This window comes from Pinus tabuliformis, chromosome X (assembly GCF_031772625.1).
Source record: "Pinus tabuliformis cultivar Carrire ecotype Pingquan chromosome X, CPIR1, whole genome shotgun sequence".
In the NCBI taxonomy this organism is placed as follows: domain Eukaryota; kingdom Viridiplantae; phylum Streptophyta; class Pinopsida; order Pinales; family Pinaceae; genus Pinus; species Pinus tabuliformis.
Window position 1 is genome coordinate 864,013,964 of NC_142308.1, and position 13,407 is coordinate 864,027,370.

At 39.1% G+C, this 13,407-nt stretch overlaps 1 protein-coding gene and 2 pseudogenes across 1 annotated transcript; all 3 read left to right on the plus strand.

Moving 5' to 3' along the window:
- Positions 1–5,406: 5,406 nt before the first annotated feature.
- LOC149142440 (serine/threonine-protein phosphatase PP1 pseudogene) lies at positions 5,407–6,304 on the plus strand (annotated as a pseudogene).
- A 28-nt stretch (positions 6,305–6,332) lies between these two features.
- LOC149142441 (WD repeat-containing protein VIP3 pseudogene) lies at positions 6,333–7,150 on the plus strand (annotated as a pseudogene).
- Positions 7,151–11,200: 4,050 nt separating this feature from the next.
- On the plus strand, positions 11,201–12,865 carry LOC149142442 (naringenin,2-oxoglutarate 3-dioxygenase-like). Its single transcript, XM_089447044.1, has 3 exons — positions 11,201–11,806; positions 11,897–12,224; positions 12,458–12,865. The coding sequence occupies exons 1-3, from the start codon at positions 11,325–11,327 to the stop codon at positions 12,737–12,739; spliced, it is 1,092 nt and encodes a 363-aa protein (XP_089303170.1). The 5' UTR covers positions 11,201–11,324; the 3' UTR covers positions 12,740–12,865.
- Positions 12,866–13,407: the final 542 nt, after the last annotated feature.

The window sequence follows — 13,407 nt, forward strand, 5'->3', positions numbered from 1 at the left end:
AGCGAACCTGCGTATACGCGACTTGGTATATAGTGAACCTGCTTGTATACGTGACTTGGTATATAGTGAACCAGCGTGTATATATTTTCTCTTCATACTTGTAGTCTGATCATCAATTCCTTGCTGCTATCCTTCTGCACTATGATTTGTCATCAGTGTGATTTGCCATCAAGGACAACACTTGTCTCATAATGCCAACAGTTTTGTCCCATTGACATACCTTAGGATCCTTTTCATTACTTGCTAATGTGTTTCCTTGGGTGTCTCCATGAACCTCAACACCAAACTCACTCCATACATTATATCCGGCCTAGTGGCGGTCAAATACATCAAGTTGCCTATCATGCTTTTGTGTAATGTCGCATTGACATTGTTGTTGCAATCTTCTTTGCTCAATTTCAACCCCATGACAGTTGGAGTTAGTGCGGGCTTGTTGTTCTACATATTAAACCTCTCCAAAATTTCTGCTACATATTTTTCTTGAGAAATAAAATTGCCATTTTTTGTTTGTTTCACTTCTATGCCCAAAAAATATCTTAACAATCCCAAGTCAGTGATTTCAAATTCACTTGTCATGACTTCTTTGAAATCAACGATGAGGAAATCATCACTGCCTGTAAAAATCAAATCATCTACATATAAGACAACAATAATAATCTTACCATCGCTCTCTTTGATGTAGAAAGTAGGCTCACCGTCACATTTGTTGAAACCATTGTCCAACAAGGAAGCATCTATCCTTCTATACCATGTACGTGGTGCTTGCTTCAGCCATATAGAGCTTTCCTCAACCGATACACTTTGTCTTCTTGTCCTTCTACCTTATAACTAGGTGATTGCGCAACATACACTTTCTCTTTCAGCACTCCATTTAAGAATGTTGATTTTAGGTCCATTTGATACACTTTCCATTTATGTTGTGCGACAATCGCCACCACTGTATGCACTGTCTCTATCCTCTTGACTGGAGCAAACTTCTTCGCATAGTCTCTTCCATGTTGTTACTTGTATCATTTGACAACTAGTTTTGTTTTATGCCTTTCAATCTTATCGTTGACATTGCTCTTGGCCTTATAGACCCACTTCACTCCAATAACATCTTTTCCTTGCGCAAGATTCACTAACTCCCATGTGTCATTCTTTTCTATTGCTTCTATTTCTTCCTCCATTATTGCAGCCCATTTTTCTTCTTTGATTGCATCCTCAAAATGGATTGGGTCATCTACATGACAAAATAATGAAAATAAGGAATTCAAACCAATGCTACTATCAACTTCATCTTGCTCATAAATTTCATTTAAATTTCTGAATTTTTATCTTCTTATGCTTGTGGAAGATGAGCTTGACATGTCACTTGGTGTTGTGCTTTGTGGCATGTTTGGAGAAGCACTTTCTTGACTGTGCAACGTTGTCCTATTATTTGTTGACGGTGTTACTTGTTGCCTGCTTTGTTGCACTTGAATAGGAGTAGAGGGAGTCACTATTGAGGAATTGTTTGCTGCTATCAATTCCTCTTTGTCCTCATGTGGTATACATGCTTTCACATTGACTGTCTTCTCTAAACTTCCATCCCATCCTTCCTCTTCTACGAACTACACATATCTACTGATTGTGACCTTGGTTGATGGATTGTAGAGCTTGTATGCCTTGGATTCATCACTATATCCAACAAATATGTATTTCTCCCCCTTGTTGTCCAACTTCTTCCTCAACACATCTGAGACATGTGCATAAGCCACACATCCAAAGACTCTCATGTGAGTGACATTATGCTTTATTCCACTCCATGCCTCTTCAGGAACCACATTCCTCACACTTTTGGTTGGACACTTATTAATGATATACATTGCACAAGTTATGGCTTTAGCCCAATAATCATTTGGCAAATAATTTGCCTTTAACATACTCCTTACTATTTCCATAATGGTCCTATTCTTCCTTTCCGCCACACCATTTTTCTGAGGTGTATACCTTGTTGTAAATTTCTTATGAATTCCATGCTCCTTGCAAAATCGAAGGAAATCATTTGAGATGTATTCGCCACCTCTCTCAGTCCTAAGGACTTTGATGTAGTGTCCATTTTTCTTCTCAACAAGAGCCTTGTATTGAGGAAAGCGCTCAAACACTTCACTTTTATGTTTTAGGAGATAGACCCATGTCTTCCTTGTGTAGTCATCTATGAAGGTTAATAAATAGTGGTTTCCACCAATTGATGGTGTCTGCATTGGTCCACATAAATCTGAATGGACAATCTCCAAAGGTGCCTTTTCCCTTACTGACTTTCCTACTGGAAATGTCTCTCTATGTTGCTTGCCCAAGATACATCCTTCACATAGGTTGTCTGGTTTTTCTATGAGTGGCAACCCCTTCACCATGCCTTTCCTATGCAACAAATTCAAACCTCCAAAGTTGAGATGACCAAATCTTAAGTGCCATAACCAATTTTCATCTTTGACCTCTGCTTGAAAGTTTACTTGTGTGACAGTTGTATCTTTTCTTCCATCCTCTTATGAGTTCATTGATAATTGAGTTTTTTCACCTTCTTCCTTTAAATCTGATCTTATTTTTAGGGGAAACATTCTATTGTTTGTCATCTGAACCTTTGCAATCAACTGTCTGCTTGGAGGCCTATCCAAAATTGTGCACTCATCATTTTTGAAAAAAACATTGTAGCCATTTTGCATGAGTTGTCCAATGCTTATGAGGTTATGCTTCAAACCGGGGACAAAGTAAACATTTGAGATGTACTTCTTCTCCCTCTTCTTTCTTAGCATATTAACTCTTCCTTTGCCCATGATAGATACTTTGCTATCAACCCCTAATGTCACTTCATATTTCACACTTTCATCTAGATTGGAAAACATCTCTGTGTTCCCTAACATGTGGTTGCTACACCCTGAAAACATCTCTATGTTCCTATGTTGCATTACAAGCTAAAAACATGTTATCATTGTTCTGATTTTCTATTATGAAATTTACACTTGGTTTGTTACTAATGTCGTATTGCTTCTTTCTATATTCATTTGCATAATGACCATACTTCTTACAGTAGTGACATTGGACTTGAGATTTATCATACATCTGACCTTGTGCTTGATTTTGGCTTGGGCCTTGACTTGGATTTTGATTGCTGCCCCTTCCACCTGAGCTTGAAAGGTTGCTTCTTCCACCTCTGTGTGGGCTTATTCTTCTTCCTTTAGCATATGATCTTCCTCTGCCTCAACCTTGACCAAATGAAACTTGTGTCTTGAAGGCATGCTCCAGTGAGGAGCTTGTTGCTCTATTCATTCTATGTTCATGAGAAACCAATGATGCTTGAAGCTCATCCACTGAAAACTGTGAGAGATCCTTTGTCTCTTCTATGGCCACAACAATGGCATTAAACCTTGTTGGCAAATTTCTCAAAACTTTCTCAACTATTCTCCTTTCCTCAAGTGTCTCACCATGAGACCTGATTTGAGTAATCAGTCCAATTACATGTGTAAAAAACGAGTCTACATTCTCAGACTCTTTCATACAAAGTGTCTCAAAGTCTCTCCTTAGCATTTGTAGCTTTGTTGTCTTCATTTTTGCCATGCCTTGATAGATTGTCTAGAGGGTGTCTCATGCTTGCTTGGACTTCATTGCTATTGCAACCCTTGGGAAAATAATTTCATGAACTGCTTGAAAAATGTATAAGAGGGCTCTTGCATCCTTCTTCCAGTTGTCCCTCATATGCTTGAAACAAGGCATTGTATGTTGCATCATCTGCTCGTTCTTGAAAACCATTCTCCATCAAATCTCAAATGTCTTGAGAAGAAAACAAGGCCTTCATTGTAATAGTCCAATAATCATAATTTTTGCCATTAAATTGAGCTATCTGAGGATTAGTCAAGCTTGTGCTCGATGTTGTCATTTCTGAGTGAAAAAAAAAAACTTTCTGGTAAATATACTTAAAAAATCCCTCAAAACAATTTTTAATTGCTAGTAAAATCACTTGTTTTTACACTAAGAAAGTTTAACCTGCTCTGAGACCATGTTAGAAAATTTGAAAGTGGTAGAGTCTGGCTCAAATTGGTTGGGGCAAGTTAAAACCTCAGTTGCGGCAAGGATATTGCAACTACAGAGAGGCTTAATTGAAACAGAAATTAAGCACACAACAAATCAAAGTAAAAACCAAAATGGTTATGGTAAATCTACTGATGAAACCAAACTCTGATTCTATTATAAAGCATATGTAAATACATTCACATAATAAATTGGAGGTTGTTGCTCCAAGTAAAAACAGAAAAAACTTCTTGTGCTTTACGCGTTAATGGGTTGCGAAGTAACAACTCATAAAACTAGTTTTCACTCGCACACCACAAATTTCCTCCACGATTTTCTCCTCACTACCTTTCAAACTTACACACTCCACTCCTCTCAACTTACTGAACCATACAAATGAATTTTTACATTCATATTTATCTCAACATACAAATTTGGCATTAATACATGACAGAGCCAATCATTAAGACACTGGATAGGAAATTTTACATAATAAATGGTTTTCTGAACTTGGAGGATTTCCTCCATGATTTTTTCCTCACTACATCTCAAACTTACATACTCTATTCCTGTCAACTTACTCAACCATAAAAATGACTTTTTACATTCCTATTTATCTCAACATACAAATTTGATGTTAATACATGACATAGCCAATCATTAAGACACTGGATGGACAATTTTACATAATATATGGTTTTCTCAACTTGCAGGTGTTGTGGAGTGTGGGTTGTTGGAGTATCTAATTCCTACTTGTCTTAGTTGTGATTCTTACAAAGTAAAGGAGTCTGTTCCTAGTAGTTAGGATCTATTTCCTAGATTGGTGTGTGATTGAGATAATTTCTCAACCAACAGATTGTGTGTCCAAGATAGTGTACCTATCTCGAGACAACACTTCTTGTATATATGTAATTGCATTTGATTAATAAATTAATTTGGATTCTCATATTTTATCATGGTATCAGAGCCATGAGGGCTAGCCCCTCGTGGGCTTGGCCCGTCTTGGGCTGAGGGAAATAAAAGTTGTGTGAATGTTTGTTTGTCCATCTCCCTCTGTCCATTGGCCAGGGCAGCAGTAGTGTGGTGATTCATCAGTCTGGTGAATTATGGACCGACCTGCCAGATGTAGAAAGAGCTACGGTTTTCTTTGTTGTGCGCTATGAACTAGACATGAAGAGTGGAAGCCGACTGGATCAGGAAGCCTATCTGCCGAGAATTGCAGAGAACCTGTACGGCTTCAAACCTGTGTGGCCAACACTTGCAACTTCATTGAAGGGAAGGCAAGAGGCAGAGGAGAATGGGGTGGGAAATTGCCTTGCATGGAGGAGCAAGGGATATTGCTCACACAGTAATATCAGAGCGCAGTGAAAGAGCCGAGGTATGGAAGCTCTGTCAAGTTTCAAAAGAATATTTCTCAATCTACTGAATTTATTGGAGCTCGAGGTGCCTATAAAGATATGTAGTGATATACATGGTTAATGTTCAGACTTGTTACGCCTGTTTGAGTATGGTGGCTATCCACCACAAGAAAAGTATTTGTTTTTTAGGGGATTATGAAGATCGTGGAAAGCAGAGCATAGAGACAATATGCCTTCTTTTGTCATACAAAATAAAATTCCCTGAAAACTTCTTTCTCTTGAGGGGAAACCATGAATGCGCTTCAATAAACAAAATTTATGGTTTCTATGATGAATGTAAGCAGTGGTACAATGTTTGGATATGGAAGGCTTTCATAGAATGTTTCAACTGTTTGCCTGTTGCTACTCTTATAGATGAAAAAATTCTATGTATGCATGAAGGTCTATCCCCTGATTTGAAGGACATGAGGCAGATCAGGGATGATATTCCATGACCTTTAGATGTGCCAAATCAAGGTCTATTGTGTGATCTTCTTTGGGCAGATCCAGATAAGGATATTAAAGGAAGGGGTGAGAATGACATAGGTGTCTCATACACCTTCAGAGTTGATAAAGTTACTGAATTTCTACAAAAACATGATCTTAACCTAATATGTCATGCTCACCAGGTGGTGGAGGATGGCTATGAATTCTTTGCCAAAAGGCAGCTTGTAACTATCTTTTCAGCTCCTAATTATTGTGGAGCAGTCTCTGGTCTTTCTACAGTGGTGAATCCAATTTCTCTCGCTCAACTTGTTATGGATAAGACTCCTCACATTTATTTGGCTTTTTATGGAGCAGAGAAATTCGTAAGAGAACAAGGCGTCGATATCTGCGAAATCGCTGAGTCTACAGTGGTAGCACTCGTAGCTGTAGATTGACCCTAGAATCGGCGGATCTGGCGATACAATGATCTGCAGTATTGTGGATCTAGCGTACCAAGGCTTTTAAAGGCATCAAACAGATCAGAGTCATTGGTTGGGATTCTCAGGATCCAACCCAGGCTCAGAATTTGAGGGATTCTTTGGTAGAAGCAAAATCAGACAATATAGTGAAGATTTGCTTGAGTAAAGGCTCCAAATCCTTTGTTGAGGCACATGCAACAGGATTTTCAGAAGCCTGGAACATGTGGTTCCATCCCAAGGGGGATATTTTGGTTGTAGCTGGAGGGGGTAGCACCTCTGTGAAGCTGTGGGATACCACTTCATGGCAGACATATGTTTCCCTTAAAGTTCCTAAAGGAGAGGGTACTAACACAAAATCATCAGAAAAAGCTGGAGGGAAATTTGTTCTAGCTTTTGTATGGAGTCGAGATGGAATTCGTCTTACATGCAGCACAATGGACGGGACGATTGCAATATTTGATGTGACACATGGCAAATTCTTGTACTATTTGGAGGGTCATTACATGCCGGTGAGATCCCACATTTTTTCTCCCACTGATTCTCGGATCTTATTCTCTGCTTCATATGACAAGCATATTCATATCTATGATGTTTGATAGCAAGAGCCTTATCTATGCTATGTCTAGGCATACAATTTGTGTTCTAAGTATCGACGTAAGCTCATATGGTTTAGTTGTTGCCATAGGATCCAGTGATAGAACTCTGGGTAGTGTGTTGCTCATGCAACTAGAGGTTTACCGCCTTCTTCTTTCTCTTCGGGTCAACTTGATAGAATTGGAGTTTGGGAAGGTAAACGCATTGAGCCTGATCAACTCAATGTAAAAGTGAAATTTGTTAGAATTTCACATTTAAAAAAAAAAAACTCCAATGAGAAACAAATTAATGTGGTATTTATAAATGTTTGGAATTAGAAGCATTGAGCTTAGCTAACTCAATGGAGTGGTTTTGTTAGAATTAGCTACTCTAACAAATCATGCAGGTAAATCCAAGAAAATTAAATCAGAAATAGAAAGAAAAGACAAAGATGCCTAAGATGTAATCAAAAGATGAAGTGCACAAGCAGCATCAGAGATTGGAGGATGATGGACAACTAAGTGAAAGTTTGTGTGAGTTAGTGTGAGTTTGTGGAATAAACTCACTAGCATGTTATTTTATGAGTCACATTTTATTAGTAAGAAAGTCTAGGGTGTTTTGTGTAGAATTTTGTAGAATTTTTCCTACAAATCAGCTAGCTTTGATACCATGTAGAACTTTTTCTACAAATCAACTAGCTCTGATACCATGTAGAAATTTCCCACCTGTAGATCAACTTGGTAATGCAATGTACTAAAGCAAAACACTTGATCTACTTCTACAAACAATTTAGCGGAAGCTTAATCAACCATGAACAACATCAATAAGAACACATATAACTGATAAGAAGGAATCAATCACACATAACACAGAAGAATTTACCCGGGGAAAGCACCTGCCTAAAACCCCATCTCTGTATTATCATACAAGTGGAAATATGTCTGGATTACACAAAGTCTTAGCCCGGAAGCTATCTATCTCTCAGTACAATCACTCTGCTGCTCATAGATAGTCAAAGGCTTCTCACAAACCTTCTCCTCTGCCCTCCAAGCCTCCTATTTCCTTGTGCAGTTTCCTTGGGGTCGAGTGATGTCACATGTGTGAATTGGCCTCTTCACACACTCACTAACCTCTAATCTAACTGCACAAACCTGAAGGAGATAAATCCTCATCATGGATGAGTTTCTTTTATAGGAAAAATATTCATCCAACTGATAGTACACTGTCCCTTCTCTAATCTCAACTGGGTCTTCGTCTGAACTGACATGCATGAGTTATTTAAGCTATAATATTTAGTTATCTAAAAATACCAGTTGTTATATGCATGCAAGCATTAACAAACTGAATCTCATTAATTTAACAACTTGTTAAATTAATCTAACTGGACTTGACTTAGTTAACTGAGCCAACTAATTACAACTCATCCTTATCTCTTTAACTGATGGATAAACTCACCAATTAATAAATAAATGTTGCATGTCCTCACATAGACTTCAAGTTTGTTTTTCCTTAACTAACTAACTGATGGAGATTAATTAATTAATATTTGCTTTTAAGACCAAATTCGTTTTTACTTCCTATAGATAGACTAGGGACTGCTATAATAGGAAGGGACCTAGGAATGCTATTTTTAGAACTTTCTATTTTTAGCAGTTTCACCTCTCACCCAAGGTGGCCAATGACCTCACTGGCCAAACTGCTATTTTTAGACATGCTATTTTTAGGAGTCCTATTTTTAGCACATTCTAAATTTAACATTTCGTGTTGCACATTTTTCAACATTTTGTAGTGGTCTTTGTAAACTGTGTACCTGGGAACTCCAGAGTTGGAGTGTGAAATGTAAGCCTTGTAAGGCATGTGTATCCCCATACAGTTCATGGTAATCTAAAAACCACTTTGTATTTGCAGTGTCGGTTTGTGGTAAGCCAGAAACCACATGTAATAGTGAAGTGGGATAGAGATTCCTGTTGGCATGGTTTAGGGTTAGCCGAGAAAACCCTCTGCCTCGTTTAGTTGGGTCTTTGGAGTGCCCTAGTGGCAAGTTTGTAACCCAGAGTGGCTGGAGTGCCCTAGTGGCAAGATTGTGGCCCATAGTGGCTGGAGTGCCTTTGTGGCTGAGTTAAGCCTTCATGGCTGAGTTGAACCTTGGTGGTTGTGTTTAGCCTTGGTGGCTGAGAGCCCTTGGTGGCATGGTTGAGGGTGATTCGATAAAACCTAGAGCATGGTTACGGGTAATCTGATAAAACCCATGATGATATTGGAGGGGGATTTACAGGTACAGGTATAGGTGTGCAGTTATAATGGTTGAAAGAACCATGTATGCGAAGGACATCCTACAAGACTGGCGGTTGCAGCAGTTAGTACCCATGCATTCTGGTGGATGGTTGCTCCTTTATATGGACATCAACATATTCTTTTTGGTATATTTGACCACAACTAGATTTTACAGATTGATATGGAGACAAGTACTCTTTAAGGAGGAGTGTTGGAATATCTAATTCCTACTTGTCTCACTTGTGATTCTTACTAAGTAAAGGAATCTGTTCCTAGTAGTTAGGATCTATTTCCTAGATTGATGTGTGGTTGAGATAATTTCTCAACCAACAGATTGTGTGTCCAAGACAGCGTACCTATCTTGAGACAACACTTCTTGTATATATGTAATTGCATTTGATTAATAAATTAATTTGGATTCTCATATTTTATCATGGGTAACAGTCGCAGAGTGAATGTTTGCCCATACGTATTTACCAAAATTCATTAAGTGCCTTAAACTCTGTGATATGTTGGGGAATGGGCAACGTTGTAGCTCCGACTTTAGTCCTTCCCTGCAACCCTGTAGTAGTTGACTGGGTCAATGTGTTTAAGGCGGTGGTTGGGATTAATATTTCCAACATAAATGAAATGATGGACCAAGATTCCAATGGAGCAAGTGGAAAGGAAACTTGTTGATTGAAACTTGCTCATTGACATGAAATGATGGAAAACTCCTAAATTTGAATTTTCACAGGCCCAAGCTTAACTTTAATAATTTAGGTTTTAAATGTAGTTCATTTGTATTTTTCATTTTGTTCGTAATTTTTTTATTTTACCCATTAAATCATATATAACAAGAAAAATATTCTTGGTTTAATAAATAAAAATTATTTATTATTTATTATTTATTATATTTTAAATATTGGAAATTTATAAAGCCCAATTCTAATATATATAAAGATAATTAATGATAATAGTAATTTAAAATAAAATTATAATTTAAATTTTTTTTTTTTTTTTTAAACCAAATTTTTATATATAATGAAATGAATTAAATAGTAAGATGCAAACTGAAGTGATTAATACCTATAGACCCTCATTTAATTTATATAAGCGTAATAGTGTATAAAGCCATTTCATCAAGGTCATTGAACAAAAAAATGTGTTTTCCTCGAAAACTTCTTTGGTAACCAATTATGATAACCGATAGTATTTTAAAGAATTTTTTTTAATAATGTTTAATACAGGTTAAAAAGTTCTGATAAGAGGATTTCTTCTAACTGAAAACGAAAATAATGTGAAGTCAAGGGCGCAATCATCGTTATAGTACATAGGGTTGCCATTATGGCATTTGGGCTTTCCCTAAGGCCAATATCTGAAGCCATATATTGGCAATGAAGCCCATGAGACAGCTACTGGACCATGTTGCTTCGATTGGATGGCTCTCTCTTCGGCAGAGCAAAGCGTTGTATTCATTACCATCTGCTTTGGCGTCTTGACAGTCTCCCAACGTAGAAAGGGGAGTTTAGAATCAGAGAAAATGGAAACCAAACACGACGGAGCTATTTAAACGCAGCTAATTGGACGTGTGGGTTGACTATTTCCCCGTAGATATAGATAACCTCTGGGGCCGACTGTCCGCCCGGGACAGTCTCCCACGGGCCACCGGGCCGCAGACGCATGCCGATGTGTGCGCCGCTAGCAAGCCAGGGAAGGTTAGGTAGCCATAGACGTTAGGTGTGGGTATGTGAAAATAGTAGACGTTTTGGTAATATGCAGCGTGGGAATGGCAACTAATTTTCAAACTAATGCTACCCGTGGGTCCTTCAAGAAATTGGCCATCTTCCTAACCATCACTTTAGTTTGGAGGAAGTTTAATGGCGTCAGCTCGTCTCGTTTCATTTATGGTTTGAAAAAGGATTACTATCTAACATCCACGCGACCCGGAAGAAAGTCTGTTGGAGAAGTTTGGTAGCCAGACACGTTGCGGTCTCAGCGGCCCTTCAAATATCTGCTTCCCTGCCTTTATAACTCACTACCCTTCACAATACCTGGTGTACCTCGGTTGAGGAAACCCTCTTTCCTGCTGCCGATCATCCAAGGGAGGTCTTTTGAGAGCACCGATTTTCCGAGTCTTGCTGCCCAATTTGTACTCAGCCAGGAAACAATGGCGCCCACAACAGCCGTGGTTAATGATCGCCCCGATTTCCTTGTAACGGCGGAGACGCCGAAGTCCCTGCAGTCCATTTTTATCCGAGACGAGGACGAGCGCCCCAAGGTGGCTTACAATCAATTCAGCAAAGACATTCCCGTCATTTCCCTCTCTGGTATCGCCGGGGAAGAGAGGGGCCGCGTGAGAGACGAAGTGAGCAAGGCCTGTTCTGAATGGGGAATTTTCCAGGTGGTTGATCATGGTGTTCCCCAGGAGCTCGTGGAGACCATGACTCAGCTTTCCAGGGCTTTCTTCGCCCTCCCTGCAGAGGAGAAGCTCAAATACGACATGAGAGGTGGAAAGCGTGGAGGCTTTGTGGTGAGCAGCCATCTGCAGGGCGAAGCCGTTCTCGACTGGAGAGAAATCTGCACTTACTTCTCTTATCCCCTTCACCAGCGTGATTACACAAGGTGGCCTGTCAAGCCCGATGGCTGGAGGTACCCCCATCCATCCCCTGTATCCCCCATATAAATTGATTTCAGCTTTGTTTCATATGAATTGAACACTAAATTGTTGTGTATTCGCAGGGAGGTTGTGGAGAAATACAGCGAATCCCTGATGGGTTTGGCATGCAAACTGTTGGGGATAATATCAGAGGCATTGGGATTGGAAACTGAAGCAGTGACCAAGGCTTGTGTGGAGATGGACCAGAAAGTGGTGATAAACTTCTATCCCAAATGCCCACAACCAGACATGACATTGGGGCTGAAAAGGCACACCGATCCGGGCACCATCACTCTTCTCCTGCAAGACCAAGTTGGAGGCCTACAAGCTACCAAGGACGATGGCAAAAACTGGATTACTGTGGAGCCCATTCAAGGAGCCTTTGTTGTCAATTTGGGAGATCATATGCATGTAAGTGCATCAAATTACCCAGCAGTTATATCTTTATAGTTTCAGTTTTTCTTTTTATTTGGGTATTTTTATTTTCATTGCAGATTTCATGTATTTAAAGAACACAAAATATTTATATGTCATGAAGCAACTGTTTTAATTACAAGAAATCTGCAATGGGCATAAACTCAAATTTTTATTAATAACATTATAGTATTTAGTGATTTAACCATTATGATGTAATAATATTGTAGTATCTGAGCAATGGCAAGTTCAAGACCGCGGACCATCAAGCGGTGGTGAATTCGAACAGCAGCAGGCTGTCTATCGCGACGTTTCAGAATCCAGCGCAGGAGGGCATTGTGTACCCGTTGGACGGAGTTGTGAAGGAGGCGGAAGGCGAGAAGTGTTTCATGGAAGAGCCCATCACTTTTGCACAGATGTACACCAGAAAGATGAGCCGAGACATCGAGCTCGCCCGCCAGAAAAAGTTGGCCAAAGTCGCTGAGAAGGAACAATCAGAGATTTCCAAGTGATGTGAAGATCAATTAAAGAAAAATGCATCGATGTAGATTTTTATGTGTGTCTGCCTGGATGCTGTCTGTGTTCATGTGTCCTCGGAGATCTTAGTAACAATAAAAGCTTCCACCGACTTGTCTACATCTTATATTTTGAAGTTGGATTGTACAGCACACTTCCACAAGTTAACTATAGTAACCGTTTGTGTTCATTTCCCGTTTATCTATAGTTAATTTATCGAACTGCGTGAGTAAATAAAACATGTTTCTGAGTGGTTCTCACTAGTGCGTTGACATTGTACATAGTTTTCAGTTTTTTGGCAATCCTCCTCACCCATATTGAATTGATACCATGTTCTTATAATGATAAAGCTCTTCAAAAGTCATCTACCTACAGGACCAAGGATTGGTCATCTGAATTTAAGGATGAATCAGAAAGCAAGTTAGTCACATGTTGTCTCTAAAAAAATATTTGAAGTTATGTATATGAAGCTGTGGAATTTTCTGCGAAGTGGTGCAATTATAACCAACTAATTCTTAAAAATAATTTTTAGTTGTGTAAATGTAGCTGCAGAGATTTTCTCTAAAATGGTCCAACTATAACGACTGATTTGAGAGCGCCCAGAGAACTTTGGCCTGAGCGGGCGCAACATTTAATGTCTGGTGGCCAATGAAATCATTGAGAA

Bases quoted from the DNA above. Each gene is read 5' to 3' on its own strand.
- LOC149142442 (XM_089447044.1), top strand. From the start codon at position 11,325: ATGGCGCCCACAACAGCCGTGGTTAATGATCGCCCCGATTTCCTTGTA. The intron at 11,807-11,896 runs GTACCCCCATCC...GTGTATTCGCAG, and splicing joins GTCAAGCCCGATGGCTGGAG to GGAGGTTGTGGAGAAATACA. The intron at 12,225-12,457 runs GTAAGTGCATCA...ATAATATTGTAG, and splicing joins ATTTGGGAGATCATATGCAT to TATCTGAGCAATGGCAAGTT.